Here is an 18,107-nt window from a genome sequence, read left to right as displayed (position 1 = left end):
AGGCTGAGCACAGGACAGAAGTGACGCAGAGACGCAATTTTTGGAGCAGTAAAACAATGTATCAATATAATAAATGCCATTTTTATTTGTTTAAACTGTACAAAATGAAAACAATAAAATAACATTCATGTGACAACCTCCACAGTATGCTAAGTCTTCTGTGTGTGGGGGGAGTGATTCTGGGGTTCATATCTTCACAGATTATAAAACACTGCCACACCCTCAGCCTCCTTAAATGTTTTCAGATTTACCCAAACTCAAACTAATGTAGTTCTGAAGACTGTCCCAGTCATCCTGGCTCAGCATACAACAACCCAGAGCCTGGCTTTTCTTCCTATGTTCCCAGCAATTGCTCAGGGGCTGGTGACTTCCCACACCAGGATTTCATTGTGAGCAGCTGTGAAGAGCAGTTTTCCAGACGGGGTGAACCGACACAGGTGGACTGCGTCATCATGGCCTTCAAAGTCCTGGGTAGTCCCTGATGCACAGTCGAGGAGCCTCAGCATACATTCTGTGGGTAGATGACGGTGGGAGGGCCAGGCAGCACCCAGGGGCATTCCCATCCTCTGTGTCCCATGCCTGACTCAGTACTGATAGCAGGGAACCCTGCTGAGGGGAACAGGGCCATGGTCTCTATGTTCCCAAACCTGCTCTGACTGAGAGCCTTCAAGGCTGCCCTCTACATACGCCCCAGCGCAGGTGCTGCAGCTGGTAACTTACACCTTGGCCTTTGAGCTTACACCTCTCTCTGGGGCTGTCTCCATCCTCCTCATAGGGGGGAAGTCCAAGGCAGAGGTGAACCAGTTTGCCATTTCCCAAAACAGCACAAGTGTGTTCACCAGCACTCACCAGCAAAACCAACCACCATGAGCTGGGGCCCTGGGGACAGGCTCAAGGACATGGCAAAGAAGGGCAGCGGTGTCTTCTGCACCACCTGCAGGAAAACAGCGTGACAGTGGACACTCCTGCTAGGGACACAGCCTCACGACCCTATGACACACAGCCCTGGATAACCACCTACCTGCTTTTGGCGGAGACTGTAGAAGACTACCTCTTCATGTGCACCAAGGCCCACACACACCAGTGTCGCCTTATCCCAAGGGCAGAAGGCAGCAAGAGACGGGGGCGGGAGGCCTGGAGCCTGTGAAAAGTAGTGTGTTACGATGAGTTGTGCAGGCTCCAGTCCCCACCCATCTACCCATGGAACTCTTACCTCTGAGATTGCAGGTGCAGGAAAGCTCAACCATTCCAGGAGCTCACAGCGGTCCCGGAGCCAGTCAGAGGCCCAGATGCTGACCCGTTGGTCCCCACTTGCAGCCAGCCACAGTTCTGCACCCTCTACCCCTAAGTCTCCATACTGGAAAAAATGAGAGATGTGAGAACCTGCTGACTGCCCACAGCACCCTAGCTCCCTCCCCACCATCACCTGAGGTTGCCTTACCTCTTTGTTTGTGCTCTGGATAGCAGAGATTGGAGCGCCCCGATGGTCACTGAGCATGCGGAAGGTCATTCCTGTGCAGGGGTGGCTGATAGCCACAAGCCCATCCTTGTCTCCAGATAGGACAGTCTGACCTGTGCCACATGGAGACTATGTTGCCATTCTGTGACCCCAACCCATGGCCTGGAAGTGTGGTGTGGGCTGGATGAGGTTGGCACACTCTGCAGCTGCCTCTCCTCACCATCAGTGGAGAAGGCAATGGCTGTCAGAGCAGTCCGGTGGGGGTGCATCTTGAGTTCCATGGCAGTCCGAGAGATGTTGAAGACTCGAAGTGTGCCATCGCTGTAGCCTGCCACCACCTGCTGCTGCTCTGGGCGTCCACAGGATGGGGGGGTCCAGGCAAGGCAGAGGCAGCTCTAGTGTCCCATGAGGGGTGAAAACCAGCATTTCCCCAGGGAGGCAACAGAGGCACCAGCTTCAGCACGTGGGAGCAGAGCACATGACCCGGGCTCTGCTTTGGACACATACCATTTCCCCCTGGACTCCACACCTACCTGGTTCAGCACCTGGAACTGGATCACCAGCTCCATGCTGGCCAAAGACCACACCCTCACGCTCCCATCCTCGCCACAGGTGGCACAGTGAGACTCACTGGGGCTGAAGACCACCTCGTTTACCTGCGGGACCCCAGGATGGCTGAGGGCATGCCCATCTGGGCCTTTCCTACCCTGATCTCCAGGCCAGGCTGCCCACACAGGAACAACTGTCTCCTGCCCAAGCCCACTTGGCCCAACCACCTCCATGTGAGGCACACGCTGCTCCCTAGAGTGCGGATGAACCCATCAGCAGCTGAGACTTGGAAACCCATGGGAAACACTGACAGAATGGAGAACTTATAATGTGGCCACCTGTCTTTAGCAGGCTACACACTGAGAGCAAAAGCACAAGCAGATATGCGGCTGTCTCCAATGTTCACAACAGGAGTGGCTTTGTGGCTTTTTATTCAGGCTGTGGAATGTCTTGATGGGGAAAACAGATGTGTACCTCATGGGCACTACACTGAGAATCAAGATTTTTGGAGAAAGGTGGCACAGATGCCACAAGCCAATGAAATTCAGTGTAAACGGATATGTGACATCTCTTGGAGAAAATTCAAGGTTAGGGTTCCATTTCCAGTTCCAGTCATCTGACCAACAGTGGGCTCATAAGGTTCATGTCACGCTGTCTATGGGCCTGGAACTCCTGTCTACCCTCAGTTCTGGAATGCACTTGGGACTGGCAGCACAGATAAGGGCTCAAAACCCAAACCTTTTGTGGGCAGGAGAGCATGTCAGCTACCTGAACAATGGGAGACTGGCCATAGAAAGGACAGAACTGACAGACAGCCTGGATGAACCCAGAAATCTGGAGCCCAACACAGACCATGATCTATCATATGACTGTCCAGCATGAATAGATCCAGATAGTCCCATCAACTGACAGGCCTGGCTAGACCTTCCCACACCTGGAAAACCCAGACCAATTCTAACCACATATGAGCAGATCCAACCAGAACCTGCGGGAGCCTCCTGCCACCTAGACTCCACAGTAGGACCCTGATGATGTCAGCAGAGCCAGCCTCTGGGAAGTGCCAATCAGGTGATGTGGGTTCATTAACGAGTTACAAGAAAGAAAAGTAAAATACAGAAACACTAGCCAGGATCTGGAAACACTGCACAGCCAGGCTCTGGCTGGTATATATGATGCCTGGACCCAGGAGATGCCCTCACTTGAGTCTGCCTCAGTGTTACTCATGAGCTGAAGACAGGATGATCATAGGGAGTAGGTGGGTTTGCCGCCCTAGCCTGCCCTGCCCAGGGTGAAAATCCTTAGCAGTCCAGCAGGCTCACCTTGCTCCTGTGGCCACTGATGAGGCGGGTGCTAGTGCCCTCTGTCCAGTTGATATACCAGAGCGTGCCAGCTGTGGTGCCCACTACACCCATGTCCATGCCACTGTCAAAGCTGGCACTCACCACAGCCCCGTCCAGGGTCAGCTCACGCTCCATGAAAACAGAATTGGACCTAAGAGAATAGGGGAAAGGAGTGTTGAGGCTGGGGACCCACCAGGTGATGGGTGAAGCAGCAGCCGTCAGTCTGGTGCTGCACTCTCTTGGGTGAAATAATAAAGACCCTACAGAGCCAAGGGCTTCAAGCCTCTCTCTCCTTGGTCTGCAACCTGCAAGGCCCACGTTATGCCTGAGTGTATCCTCAAGGAGGGGCCCAGCTAATGACAGACAGGTAAGGCAGCCTTCACTTGAGAGCTGTGCTACAGAAGGAGTGCTGGCTTGCAGGGTCCATCAGGGACTTGAGACCCTGTAGCCAAAACCCAAGGGAAGGTACAGGATGGAGGCCCATGGCAGCTCACCTGGCACTTGAGCCTTTGCGCCTCAGCTCTGGCACAACCCCCACGGCCCAAAGACGCAGCCTTCGTGTGTTACTGCCACTGAGCAGTCTCGAGCCGGAACACAGCAGCACTCCTAGAAAACAGGGTGGGTATAAGATGCCCACTACCCACACTGCAACAGCCAGCACCACTGGAGGGCTACAGAGGTTGTTGGGCATTCACCAATCTCGCCGTCATCAGCCTCCCAGGCCAGGAAGCAGTGGCCAGTGCCAGTGTCCCAGACGCAGACCTGGCCAGAGCTGGAGCCACAGTAGAGCAGAGGGCTGGCCCCATAGCAGAGTGAGGTCAACTCGGATGCCCCCAACTCCTCAGGGACTGGTTCTCGGTGTACCTGACAGAGCACAAATGTGGCTGCAGGTCAGTGATGTCCTCAGGCAACCAGACTCCTCCTCTGAAGCTGCCCATGAAACACCTCAGGGTTGGAGAGGTAGCTCAGTGGTTAAGAGCACTGGCTGCTTTTCCAGAGGACACAGGTCCAATTCCCAGCATCCACACGGCAGCTCATAACTGTACCTCCAGCTCCAAAGGATCGGCACCCTCACACAGACACACGTGCAGGTGAGACACCAATGCAAATGAATTAAAATAAAATGAGAAAAGAAACACCTCAGCCAGCAGCCTGGTACCTGGAAGCTGGTGCCTGTCCCATGATGCTGCAGGAGCCAGAAGGTGATGGCACTTGTGCCCACACAGATGAGCTCATTGGCATCCCAGGGATTAAAGGCCACACCATGCACAGGCTCAGGGAAGCGAGCGGATGACAGCAGTTCATAGGTGGTCATGCTCCACAGGGCGAGGGTGCGGTCAGCATAGTCCCCTGGAGACACATTAACAGGGATGTCAGGCATAGTCCAGCCACTGGGGCTCCTCAGAAGTCTGCCCTCCCTCTGTCCACCCAAGCCTACCTACCTAGTGTTACAAGGAACTCATCGTCTGGGGAAAAGGCCAGTGCTTGTACAGCTGTGTCATGGTGGGAAAGGAGGTGCTGACAGAGGCCCTTGGGAACATCCCAAATTCGGATCTGACAGCGGGCAGCTGTGTTGCCACAGCAGGAGGCAGAGGCCAGGACCTGCAGGCAGGAGGTGAGTAATCAATGGAGGCAGCTCTGTATGCCTGCCCTTGCTGAATGGAGGGTAAGCTGAGCTGTGTCCTTCATGCTGAGCAGCCTACCTGTGTGGTTTGGGGGTGTGCCATGTACAGCTCTAGTGTACACTGTGCCCCTGGACATGGGCTGGGTATGTACCTGGCCATCCTCGCTGAGTGCCAGAGTAGAGATCTCCTGGGGATGGCCGCACCAGTGCCGCTGGGTGCCAGAATGCAGGTCCTCCACCACCACCAGGCGGCCACATGTGTAGGCAAAGAAGCCTGTTAGCAAGAAAGATGACAATATCCCCATCACTGCTGACAGTCAGGCCTCATGGGGCTTCAGCATGACAAGGGCATATGCCAGTGCCCTACACTCTAGAGGCTTCAAGGACATCCAGTGTCTGTTTGCTGTGGAGGACCCGCCCGAGAGGATGAGACTGAGCACGGTAGCCCTACCTGTGTTGGGCCTCCAAACCATGTTGGCCCGCCCGTTCCCATTGTAGCCCACAACGGCCTTCAGTCGCAGCTGCTCCCTGCCAACGGGAGGGAAGGAGACACTCTACGAAGAAGCAGAGCCAGGAAGCTGGTAACCAGCATAGCTGGCCCCCAAAGCACACAGGCAGGCTGCTTGGAGATACACAGAGATGGTCAGGTAAGGAACCCGGGGTGTAAATGGGGAGCTAGGTGGGACCTGTGGGAGCCATAGGAACGAGGAGCTTGATGCTCCTGGAGTCTAACGGGGTCAGGAAAGGGGAGCACTGGTGAGATGGAGGTAGGATGAATACAACACCGGAAAGCTGAGAGTCTGCTACAGGATGGAGGATGTGTGTGTGCAAAATGGAGTGAAGGCTACCCTGGGGCCCTGTCCACCAGAGACTATCCTCAGAACCCCCTAGCGTGGTGTGCTGCCAACCTTGACCCGAGTGGAGGCCTTATAGCGAGCTGTGAAGTGCTTGTAGGAGTCTGGGCGGGTTGGGAGGCCAGTCTTTGCCCTCTGAAGGCTCCATTCACCTGACAGGAGAAAGAGGCCACAGGACACTGAACTCCTACTACCAGAGTTCCCTCCCAGACACACAGACTCCCAACCCTGCTAAGCTGAGATCTGGTTCCCACCCACCACAGGTATATCAGGATCCCCAGAATACTGGAGGCGACCTCAACTCATCTTTCAGGAAAGATTACTAAGCTGCCAAAATGGCCTGACAGAGGCCTCTGTCCCTGCCTGTGGCCACCTGCTTACTCGTTTGACTGTGGTGACAAGGAAGCACAGCAAGTGTCTGGGAGCCCTTTGCAGCTTCCCGAGGGCCATCTCCAGCTCCACTGGCCTCCTTCTCCACCAGCACAGGTGGGGTTGGGGCCTGGCCTTGGAGGAACACCTCAGAAACATGGTTCTCCTCACAGAGTCCTTCCTCATCCGATGTGGAAAAAGTGCCTAGGGTCAGGACCAACAAGATGAGGAAAGGCAGACTTGATACATGCCTTTAATCCCAGTTCTTGGAAGGCACAGACAAGTAGATGTCTGTGAGTTTGAGGCCCTCCAGGTCTACATAGCAAGTCCCAGAACAGCCAGAACTACACAGTGAGAGCCTGTCTTGAAAGAAAAAAAAAAAAAAAAAAGAAGAAGAAGAAAAGGGAAAACAGCTACCTGGCCTAATACCACTCAGAATCAGCACCAAGGCACACTCTGTGACCCTGTATACCCAGGCCTGCCCAGGACCCCAACCCTTATCAGCACCTCCTTCCAGGGGCCTGCCATGGATGCTCAGTGGGGGTGGTGATGCCTGAGATGGTAAGGGCACTTGCTGCCGAGGGAGTCCACTGGCCCCAGATGCCAGGTCCTCCAGCTGTCCTACACTAGAGCCTGGAGATAAAAAGACCGTGTCAGGGTTGGGCACGTCAGACCTGCTATCGAGGCAGACTCTATGGGGACGACAGACACATCAGGCATAGGAGAGGAGATGGTGCTGCTTGCCCAACATGGCCACCAACCCAGTGTCGGCTCCATACCAACTAACATTGCCATACCCTCCTCTTCCACCTCAGCCTGGGTCACTCACCCGCCTCATGGACTGGGGGTGTCCCAGGATCACTTTGGTCTCTGAGAACAAGAAAAGGTGTTAGGAGCCAGCCAGCAAAAGGTCCATGCAGACACGGCAAAGGGTAGACACTTGCCTCTCAGGGGTGGCCAGGACATCCCAGAGGAAGATGGCATCCCCCACGCTGAGGACCTGCTGCTGATCAGGGGTGAAGGCTACAACATGCACAGGCTCTGAGTGGCCAATGTATACCTAGGGGCGGCAAGCACCACATATAGGGACCCAGAGCGTACCCTGGATTCTGTGCTCCCAGTAGCTAGGTATCCCATGAAGCACTTGGCCTCAGCAGGCAGAGGGTTCTCACATCACCGTCTATCTTTCCAATCCCTGCCTTCCCTCCCTTGGTCTTCCAGAGGTCTCCTCAGCCATCTTCGGGGAGCCATAGACTCTGGCTACCCACAGCACGTACCTGGCAGCTAGGACTCGCCTGCGTTGGATAATCCCACACTGTAATGGTCCGGCCAGTGGCTCCCAGGAGCAAACGAGCATCCTCACTAATAGCCAGGGAGGCGCAGGCTCTGGAGCGGACACTAGATAACTGGAATGAAGCGTGCCCAAAGAGGCCCCTCTGTGGTGGAGCCACTGGCACTGGGGACAAGGCTGCAGGAGCACAGGGATCAGCAGCCCGCTGCCTGCAGACCCGTGACTCACCTCTCGGATAGTGTGTCCTGACACAGCATCCAGCACCACAACCTTGTTAGAGGATGTGGACACCAGCAGATGGCCTGAGTTCCCGGGGCTGAAGCAGACGGCCACAGCCCAGTCCGGGTGGCCGCTGGCCAGGTGGAGGGTGCTGACATCAACATGTAGCAGCTGGGGGGCAAGCGACCACTAACTTCCAACTCCAGGCTTAGTGGGCACCACCCAGAGCTAGGGAGGGAAGTGGCTTCAGGAGCGCCCACCTGGGTACCCAGATATGACCCCCACAAAGGAAGCTGAGCTTCTTGTGCGCGTGGTGAACCCAGGACCCTTAGCATCATGGATAGGCCCAGGACTGCCCCTGGGCAACTGCAGCCTCTCACCTAGTCCTGGACACTTTATACCTAGCCAAGCAGAACCCCCAACTGAGGAGGTCCCACACTCACCTCATTCAAGGAGTCTGACTCCACGACTGTCACCTTGCACTTGGACCGACCCACAAAGGCCAGCCGGCAGCTGTCTCCGCTGACTGCCAGAGTATTGGGGTTGGGGTGGCCATCCTGACATACCATGTTGGCTATGGCAGCACAGGGCAGGGGGGTCAGCAGGTGTGGCAGGAGACACTTAATCCCATCTCCCCTGCAGCACACACTGGCCCTCTACAGCTTCCACAGGGCTTGTACTTGGGATCACCAGTTCTCACAAGCTGTGATCACCACGTGACCACTTGGCAGACACAGGTCAAGGAGGACCACCAGAGGCACAGATGCCCTTTGAGTGGGTTTCTCCCAGTCGCTTTCCTGGTACCCAGGCCGCCCACCTTCTGAAGCAGGATAGGCACAGACCCTTAGTGACCCTTGGTTTGTGAGGAGGGTTCAAAGACCCCTCCTTGGTGGGAGGTACATGGCACAACACAGGCCCTGAGTGTGGAGGTGATGGCCTTGCCCTGGTCAGATTTAACCAGACATAAGCCGGGGACATCTGGGAAGAGGGAAGGAACTTCAATTGCGAACTTCAATAGGCCTCTATCAGACTGGCCTGTAAGCAAACCTGTTGGAGCATTTTCTTGACTAATGAGTGATGTGGGAGAGCCCAGCCCATTTTGGCAGTACCATTTCTGGGCAGTGGTCCTGAGCTGTATAAGAAAGCAGGGCTGAGCAAGCCATGGGGATCAAGTCAGTAAGCAGTTACTCTTCTATGGCCTTTGCTGCAGCTCCTACCTTCAAGTTCCTGCCCTGACTTCCCCAGAAGATTAAATAAACCCTCTGCCTGTTCTCCCCCACTCCCAGTTGCCTTTGCTCATGGTCTTTATCACAGAATAGAGAGCTAACTGAGACAGACCTCCCCAGTGCCTTGGAACCGGTATGAGTGGCTAGGAGCCTGACCTGCCACACGGAGGACGCAGCATCGGGCGACAGCACAGTTGTACTGGACTAGGGAGCCCTGAGAGCAGGAGCTGAACAGGAATCTGCCGTCAGGGGTGATGACCAGGCTGGTGATGGCCCCTCGGTGACGCCTGCATCACACATGGGACACTCACTGGCCTTGGCCCTGGGAGCCAAGACAGGGTTTGTAGTGGCACTGGCTTTCCTGCTAAGGGTCCTCCCCACTCGGGATCCCACAGGGCTCTCTAGCTTCTGCATTCACTGCTGGTGTCTGTGTGGCCTGGTCCCCTGGACACTCACGTGTGTTCAACCAGGACCCCAGAGTTCTCCAGGCTGAAGGAGCGTACAGCCCCACTGCTGAAGCCACAAAAGAAGCTTGGCAATGTGGGGTGGAAAGCAACAGCAGAGGGGGTTTCATCAGAGGATGAGAAGTCATACAGCTGGAGGGAAGAGGCCACCATGAAGAGTCAGTAGGATCCAAGAGAATCCAAGGGACAAGAATAGCCCATATGATTTTAAACAAAGTTCCAGAGACTGGGCTGGAAGGACCAAATTCCCTGTGGGTCCCCCTGCCCACAGCCTTTTGCCACTCCCTACCTGCTGTAGGGTAGCCAGGTCCCAGATGCGGACAGTGTGGTCAAGGGACACAGTGGCCATCTGTCCCCGGTTCTGCTCTGTAGAAAGCGCCAGCACTGGGGCCATGTGGGAGCGTGCCAACACAGTATACTCCCGGGAGGGCACATCCAAGAAGCCCAGGTGGCCTGAGGTGGTGGTGGACAGCACACGCAGACCGTCAGGGCTGAAGAAGACCGAACTGACAGGGCCATCATGTTCTGTGGGAAGAGTCAACAGCCTCTGGGGTCTAAAAAGCTTCAGAGCTGACTACAGGAAAGTTTATACCATACTATGCGGGCTCTGGGATCCCCAAGACACAGACAACCTGTTTCGTTGCTGCCAAGGCCTCCAGGGTTTTGAGAGTATCATGCCCACTAGCCACTGCCCTCAAATTCCCTGTGAAACCAGCCTGCAGGCATCACTGGTATTGATAGGCAGCCAGGCTCAGGGTAGGCCCTCATCCCACAACTCATTGTCCAGCCCAAGAATAGTGCCACCAAAACCAGAGCCAGAGGGCCAGTTCTCCCCAAGCTACGGTAGATAGATGTCTGCCATCTCACCGGCCTCTAGAAGCACTGAGGAAAAGTCCAGGGGCCAGAGGCGCAGGTAGCCATCCTCAGAGCCCACAGCGCACGTGGTAGTCGAGACACCGAGGCTGCTGATAGCGATGCCGGACCCTGAAAGGGGCAGGCATCAGTACCTCGATATGATGGCACCTCTGCCAGGGATGGGTGCAGACCTACCCATGCTGAAGCTCTGTTTCTCGGTGAGAGGGACACCAGAGGGCTGAGTGGGCAGCAAACGGCGGACGTGTTGCACCGTCATGCGCTGGTGGTCGATCTCCAGGATGTGACCACTGTGGCTACACACGAAGCTGTCGAAGGGAGGCACCAGGTGAGGCAAGGTAAAGGGTGGGCTGGGTAAGCACAAAGGCGGGGACTCACAGCATGCCGGCCGAGGGTCTCCAGTGGCCATCCAGGGTCTGTGCAAAGGCGAGGTCAGTGAGCTCCAGCGTACAGTACTCCCCTAGGTCCACAGCACAGGAGCGCAGGACGCCGCCCCGCAGCCGCCACAGCCGCACACTGCCCCGACCGCATGACGCCATCCTGCAGGCATGGCGGAGTAAGCAATGTGGAGGAGAGGGGCTCAAGGTCCAAACCCTGTCCCAGGAGCATAGGGCCACGTCACCTGGTTTCATCAAAAAGGGCAATCTGGAAGGCCTGAACGTCGAAGTCAGTGTGCACCTTTGCAAGAACCACCACCTCACCACCAAGGCCCACCTTGTCTGTGCTCCAGGCTACCACCACCTGGAACAAACCCAGAATGAACCCCAGGTGCAGAATCAAGCCCAGTGAGGTCTCTTCCCAGCCCTGCCCTGACTTGTAAGGACTAGCTGGGACCCTAGGCTCTGAGCATCAAGTCTGCAGAGTGTAGCAGTCTATAGACAGAGAAACCTGAGTGAGGCTGGGGCATATCTCAGCGACAGGGCACTTGCCTAACATGTCGGGCCTTAGACTGGATCCCCAGCATTCAGGGGGAAATAGCCAGAGGCAGCCCACATTGAAACACTGGGTCTCTCAATAACAGCTAAATGCCTACTACTCTGACAACACTGAACATTTAAATATAGATTTAGAGTCTGCAGCCTTGGCTGGCCTGGAGCTTGCCATGTAGACCAGACTGCCTAGAGAACTGTGCATCTGCCCTTGCCCCAATCCTCTCCCATTGCTAGGGCTAAAGGAAGGTGCCATCACCAGACAGTGGTTGCACACACCTTTAAACCCAGCACTTTGGAGGCAGATCCCTGTGAATTCAAGGCCTGTCAAGTCCACAGCTCAGAACAGCCAGGCTACACAGAGAAACTTTGTCTTGTGGGTAGAACTATGGGTTGGGGACACAAAGAAATGTGACACCAATACCCAGCCCACTTCGATTCTCTTTTAAAAAAAAATTTTTTTTGTATTATTTATTACTATGTATACAGTATTCTCCCTGCAGGTATGCCTGCACACCAGAAGAGATACCAGATCTCATTATAGATGATTATGAGCCACCATGTGGTTGCTGGGATTTGAACTCAGGACCTTTGGGAGAACAGCCAGTGCTCTTAACCTCTGAGCCATCTCTCCAGCCCCATTTTGTTTGTTTGTTTGTTTGTTTGGGTTTTTAAATAAATATTAGTGTTTGCCTAAATGTATGTCTATGTGCTGTATATGCAGTGTTCAGAGGCCAGAAGAAGGCACCAGATCTCCTGGGACTGGAGTTGTAAGCCTCCATGTAGATGTCTGGTATTGGACTGGGGGATGGGGGCTAGGGAGTAGAGTGGGGGGTGCCTCTGGAAAAACAGCCAGTGCTCTTACCCACTGAGTCATCTCTCCAGCCCCATCTTAAATGGAGACATACCTACTACCTTAATAAGCAGAAATAAACAAAGACAAGAGTTTTAGAAAACAAAGGCCAAGCTGAGTGATGGTGGTGCACACATTTAATCCCAGCACTTAGGAGGCAGAGCTCTATGAGTTCCAGGCCAGCCTGGTCTACAGAGCGAATTCCAGAATAGCCAAGGCTATACTGAGAACCCTGTCTCAAAAGACCAACAATACAAAACAAACAATCTAATATCAAACAACCAAAACAAACAAACAAAAAAAAAAAACAGAAGAAAAGGCTGGCTGGAGCTCCCTATCCAAGTGCCAGGGCCCCACCTCCTGCATCAGGTTTGTGGACACATTACCGTTCTCCCATGTTGGTCCTTGCCCACACCACAGAGAAGCGCCCCACTCCTGGAGAAGCTGTAGATGCGGAAGACAAGGTCAGCAGTTTCTCAGCACCTCCCACTCCACTGCTGCCCCACCCCAAGACTACCACACCTGAGGGAGCAGATGGTATGCAGTGGGCTTCTGAAGATGGACAGGCATCCCCCAGTCTGGAAGTCCCAGAGACGCACCATGCTGGGAGGCTGCACCTGCGCTGATGCTAGCAGCACATCATTCCCATCAAGCGCCAGCGCAGAGACCTGGACAAGTAAAATGAAGAGGAAGGGTATGTGTCCTGCAGGTTCACCACTCCCTGCCAGGCCCAAGAGGCACATACCTTGTCTGTGTGACCAAGGAAAAACCTCTGCTGGCCGGTATCAATCTGCAGGACGATGATGACTGCATGGCAGGGGTAAACAACAGCCATACCATCTTTGGTCCACAGGGCCTAGTGCATGGGGGCCAGGACCAAAGTCACCCACAGAAATCCAATCAGGTCCCTCTTGGCTGCCCAGAAGGGGAGACTGGTGTGCGTGTGTGCCTGTGGCTACCCAGAGATGATACATCTGTTCCCCATCACTGGCATATGTGGAGAAGACCACTAAAGCCCCCTTCAACTTTTGACTGGAAATCTGTTTGTTTGCTTGTTTTTTGTTTTTGTTTTTCTTTTCGAGACAGGGTTTCTTTGTAGCTTTGGCTGGCTTGGACTCGCTTTGTAGACCGGGCTGGCCTTGATCTCACAGAGATCCACCTGCCTCTGCCTCCCAGAGTGCTGGGATTACAGGCATGTGCACACCCAGCAAGACTGGCAATCTTGCTAGCAAGAGATCAAAGACTCAGAGGCAAAGACCAGAAGGGCCTGGTGAATGCCTAGGAAGGAGGGAAACACACCACTCCTTGCTAACTGAGGCTTTCCCTAGAAGCCCACTGCATATCCTAGAGCCAATATCCCAGGTCACACCCAAATCCAACAGATCTGCTCTGGATCAGAGACCCACACTCATAGAAGGTCTAAAGATGTAACGGGGCTAGAGAGATGGCTCAGCAGTAAAGATGGTTTACTACTCTTGCAGAGAACTCAAGTTGTGTTCCAAGCACCCACAGGGTGGCTCATAACTGCCTATAACTCATGTTCAGAGGATCTGATGCCCCTTTCTGATCTCTGTGGGCTTCTGCACAAACATAATAAACACACACACACACACACAAGCACGCACACACACATACAAATCAATATGGCGCTGGAAATGGTTCTGCTGTCTAAAGCATTTGTTCCTTTTAGAGAGGGCCTGCATTTGGTTTCCAGTAGCTAATAACTATCTGTATAACTCTAGTTCCAGGGAATCCAGTGACCTCTTCTGACCTCCCCAGCATCCAGCACCCTCACAAGACACATACATACATGCAAACTAAACACTCATACACATAAAATAAGCTTAAAAAAAAAAAAGTCAGGAGCAGTGGTGCACACCTGTAATCCCTGCACTCAGGGAGGCAGAGGTAGGCAGATCTCTGTGAGTTCAAGGCCAGCCTGCCTGGTCTACAAAGTTAGTCCAAGACATCCAAGGCTACACAAAGAAACCCTGTCTCAAAAACCAAATAAATACATTATATATATATAAAACTCAGAGCTCTTGGATCTTTGGGAGCCCTTTATAACATCCAGACCTTGTCAGGTGAACAGGGGACACCCATGACCTGAGAGACTCACACTTCCCCACAGGATGGGCAGACATGGGCAGGGCAGTGCTACTTGAGCACCATAGGAAAAAAACTGTCCGAGGTAGGACTAGAAATCTTTCCTTTCCAAAAACTCACTCATGCCACCCAATGAGAACTGGCCTGGAAACTGCCTCGAAACCTCACCCATTGGGTGCTGTGACCCCCAAAGCCGATGACTCCCCTGAGCCTCAGGACTGGGTCTGGGAGGAACAGCTGAAACAGAAAAATGCAAAATGAGATTTGAGAAAGTCACTCCATCCCCTGCAAAAGCCCCTACCCATGCTGCCTCTCAGGAAAAAAAAAAAAAGCCTAGAGTACAAGGGGGAGCGCCTGTTAGCAGTAATCTTCTGGCCGAATGGTAAAGGTTCCAGAAACCCCAGGTCCTGCCCTTTGACTGACTATCTGGGGTGACCTTTGGAGACGGCAAGACGAACAAATCCATCTTTATTCATCAACAAGGTCTCTTGCTCAATGCAGGGAGGATAAGAATGCATCTCAGGGGGCTCAGTCTGGTCAGCCCATCATTTCGCTAATGCCCAAATGCCTTCAGACGGACACTCACCTTACAGGAGCGAATATCCTCAAGGGCCATGGGCACTCCAGGTGGTTTGTCAGCAAGAACATGTCTATCACTGACCACCGTGTGTGCATCGGTAACCTCGTTCCAGGCTGAAGGACGCTGGCCACGGATTCTGGCGGCACCTCCACTGGGGACTTCTGGAGACTTGTAGGTCAGACTGACCTCTGGAGGGACTCTGGGTGCTGAGGGGACCTGGCACGGCTGTGGTAGAACATGTGCCATCAGCACCCTAGGGCCACCATTCCCCAGCCCTCTCCCAAGTGCACTCACCAATGTAAGACTAGGAATCTGGCCCTCAGGGGACCTACTGCTCAGCAAAGTTTTGCCAGAGACCACCGGATGAGGCAGGCGCCGTGACACATGCCCTAGGAAGACTACAACAGAGCAAAGCGCCAGAGTGGAGCAGCAAGAGGCCTGTGAGAATGCCAGCAAAGGTACAGAGAGGAGCAGGTGGCTCCCTTCACCCAGTCTACAGATGCTACATCACACACTCTGCCATCATTCTACCCAGACGCTGGCTGCTCCTTTCCCAACAAGGAAGCTTGGGGATCGGATGCCACTTGCACAGACCTTAAATGTGATTCTAGATGCTCAGATGACCACTGGCTAGGCCCTTCTCTGTTCTTGCCTCCAGGCTGCCCCGGGCACATACTAGCTAGAGTCTCCACTCTACTGAACCCCTCCTCAGGATCCCCTGCTACTGGTCCCACCAAGCCCAATGAGCCTGTAGAGCCACAGCCCACCTGCCTCTGGAAGGGAACAGCTCTTCTCAAGTGGCTCCGCAGGCACTTTTGAGTCGTCTCTTGGAAACCTCATTGGTGGCAAACATAAGCAGAAGCAAAATCAGTCTCTGGGGACTGAAGGCCAGCTGGCCCCTCACCACCTGAGGTCCAGAGCTGCTCACCGAACGTGGATGTAATGGTCATGCCAGCTTTCCCCTTTTGGCACTGGGAAGGCCATTTCTCGAGGCACAGGGTTGACAGATAACTTTGCATGACGGGCCTCAGCGACAGTGACAGCTACAATGACGTGGGTTGCTCCAGATGAAGGGAAGTTTGTCCTATCCCTTCCCATCCCAGGTAAGATGCAACACCAGGTATCTGTCAGCCCTCCAGCCCACCCCCAACGCTTTTTCTAGAATTGGGAGCCCTGGTGCATGGCTCTCATCTGCCAGCGGGAGGGTTCCGGCCTTCTGATTGGGATGGGGCATGAAGTGTGGGCCTCACCAGGGTCAAAGCACAGATCACTGGTGTAGAGGTTTCTGACTAGCAGGCTGGCGCACAGCCTGACGCTCTTGAGGTGGCCATAGCGCCTGCTCAAGTAGAACATGAGGATGTCACGCAGGTCCAGCTGCAAGCAGGTCCATCGGGCACTAGGAGGAACCACACCTGCCAGGTCTGCAGGACAGGTGCCAGGTCAGCCCCTACCATTTTGTTTTCCCATTTTTCACAGTCCCAGCCCCCAGCCGTCCTCAGGGCCACACACGAGCACGAGCCCAACTGGGCCTGTACCATCCCGTTCTAGGTCTTCATTCAAGCTGTCCCCCCTGGACCAGGTGTCACCTCTCCTGGGTGTCTTAGTCTCGAAGACAAAGGGAAACTGAAGCCATGTTGCGGAGGACTTGAACTTCTTAAAGAGGTTGGAGAAAGACACACGGATGACCTGGCCGTCCTATGAGGCAGAGCGAGGCCATTAGATAGAGATTACCAAGAATAAGCAGCAACAAACACACAGCCCTCCTTCCAAGGTCAGCACCTCGGTGGACACATCCAGGTGGATGACAAAATGCTTGGTAGGCAGAGGCCGGAAAAGCACATACAGGTACCTCCCAGTCAGCCCCAGAGACTGGGTGCTAGTTCTGGGGAGCTGGATGTAGTTGCTAGCAGATACAGACCCACGGATGCGATACACGGAGCTCTTCAGGACCTTGTCCTAGAAAGAGAGAGGAGCTGCGAACAGGGCAAAGCTGGAGGGTGGTCACAGTGCCCACGGGGAGATTTCTCAGGAGCAGGAAGGACCTCCTCCGGCCAGTACCGTCACCACGGCCACATCTCCCTCTTTGCTGGACCGTTTCCACTCATCCACCCTGAAGTGTCTGAATACGTTGAGGAAAGGGTGCTGCCAAGCTGCAGAAGGGACGGCGCCTGAGCACCGGTCTTGGGCAGCGCGCCGCGACCCTTCGCCTTCGCTCGCCGGACAGGCTTCGGCGCGAGGTGCAGTCAGTGACGCACGGCGGACCTCGGACCCGGGACTCCCGGGACGCGAGACCTGACGACAGCGCGCGCCGCTACCTCCGGCCATGGCGCTACAGCTCGCGCTTCCCGCCTCAGCTGACGCCTTCCTACGCAAGACACGCAGCGCAGCGCCTAGCAACAGCCGCTGGGCAACGTCGCGTCACTTCCGTCGCCGCTGCGGCGACGCACAGAACCCCTGTGGCCCCATAGCACCCAGTCACCAAGCAGACAACCCCCAGTCCCTGCCACCCCCCCACACACACACACTCCACCCCCGCCTCTTGCATGTTCCCAGGCCTCTCTTGGCCGACCCAGGCCACTTCCACCGCAGTCGCCTCCTGCAGCACGGGCTTCGGCGGCCACGCCCAGCCCGGACCTCCGCAGACAGCTCAGGGGCCTAACCAGCTGTGCTGTGTGGGCGTGGTCGCTGACCCTCTCCCAGACCTCCGATTTTGAGGGCTGAACCTTTTTTTCTGGGAGACCTGTTCACATCCCACGGTCCACCCAGGCTGGGCCTCGTCTTTGTTTTCTAACCGTGTGGAGGCATCTGCTCAGCACCCGGATACTCTGGGTCTCCCTACTTCAGCCCTGCTCCCAAATAAATACAGTCACCACAGGTTCACCACATACCCAAAGACCCTGGAGAGTGTAGGACCTGCAGTTTAGGGCTAGGATCTCATTCCAGTTAAGTCCTGGTGTAAAGAATGGACTCTAAATGGAGATGTACCTACCCTAGGCTCTTCCTTAAGAGTTAATCCTGTCTCGAACCTGGCTAGTGAACCAGCCCTAGCGGTTAGCATTCACCTTAAGATAAAGTGCTCTTTTCTTTTCGGAATTCCTGTCTCCTGGTGTAGACCAGGCTGGTCTTTGAACCTCACAGCCTCAGCCTCTACAGTTGAGGGATTAAAGGCTGGGCTGCTAAAGCCGCTATGCTCTTCAGATGGCTGCTGCCACAAGGCTCAGGTTATCTGCCTTAAAGGCTTGGCTTTTGTTTCTCCTTCCTTCCAGGGAGGTTAGAGATTTACAGCTTGCCTGCCCTGAGGTTTTTCTTTCAAAGACTAATAAATTCTCAAGCTTCTATTTGAGTCTGTTTTGTTGTTCTTAATCTTGTCG

General features: G+C 54.5%; 1 protein-coding gene across 5 annotated transcripts; it reads right to left on the bottom strand.

Moving 5' to 3' along the window:
• Positions 1–61: 61 nt before the first annotated feature.
• On the bottom strand, positions 62–17,119 carry Wdr90 (WD repeat domain 90). 5 transcript variants are annotated; one of them, XM_021637135.2, is made up of 41 exons: positions 16,795–17,117; positions 16,516–16,692; positions 16,323–16,431; positions 15,987–16,157; positions 15,665–15,779; positions 15,504–15,571; positions 15,031–15,134; positions 14,743–14,961; positions 14,325–14,393; positions 12,796–12,906; positions 12,573–12,718; positions 12,437–12,494; positions 10,891–11,009; positions 10,647–10,808; positions 10,446–10,576; positions 10,263–10,379; positions 9,685–9,920; positions 9,388–9,527; positions 9,088–9,218; positions 8,149–8,279; positions 7,715–7,876; positions 7,473–7,601; positions 7,140–7,255; positions 7,025–7,065; positions 6,703–6,828; positions 6,208–6,399; positions 5,881–5,978; positions 5,424–5,526; positions 5,125–5,246; positions 4,791–4,950; positions 4,508–4,698; positions 4,044–4,212; positions 3,843–3,954; positions 3,328–3,499; positions 1,993–2,115; positions 1,680–1,854; positions 1,442–1,572; positions 1,214–1,357; positions 1,022–1,141; positions 850–934; positions 62–511 (listed from the first exon to the last, which is right to left on the bottom strand). In XM_021637135.2, exons 1-41 carry the CDS (start codon positions 17,059–17,061, stop codon positions 354–356), a joined length of 5,610 nt encoding a protein of 1,869 aa, XP_021492810.2. In that variant the 5' UTR covers positions 17,062–17,117; the 3' UTR covers positions 62–353. The 5 variants fall into 5 exon arrangements, with proteins under 5 accessions (XP_021492810.2, XP_021492811.2, XP_060219921.1 ...); XM_021637136.2 differs by having other exon boundaries at positions 9,685–9,848; XM_060363938.1 differs by lacking the exon at positions 1,993–2,115 and having other exon boundaries at positions 16,795–17,119.
• Between the last annotated feature and the right edge of the window lie 988 nt (positions 17,120–18,107).

This window comes from Meriones unguiculatus, chromosome 11 (genome assembly GCF_030254825.1).
Source record: "Meriones unguiculatus strain TT.TT164.6M chromosome 11, Bangor_MerUng_6.1, whole genome shotgun sequence".
Classification (NCBI taxonomy): Eukaryota; Metazoa; Chordata; class Mammalia; order Rodentia; family Muridae; genus Meriones; species Meriones unguiculatus.
The sequence above is the reverse complement of the archived record's forward strand: the minus strand, read 5'-3'. Positions and strand labels throughout refer to the sequence as shown.

Bases quoted from the DNA above. Each gene is read 5' to 3' on its own strand.
- Wdr90 (XM_021637135.2), bottom strand. From the start codon at position 17,061: ATGGCCGGAGGTAGCGGCGCGCGCTGTCGTCAGGTCTCGCGTCCCGGG. The intron at 1,142-1,213 runs GTAAGAGTTCCA...TACTTTTCACAG, and splicing joins CTGCACCTGCAATCTCAGAG to GCTCCAGGCCTCCCGCCCCC. The intron at 935-1,021 runs GTAGGTGGTTAT...GTTTTCCTGCAG, and splicing joins ACAGTCTCCGCCAAAAGCAG to GTGGTGCAGAAGACACCGCT.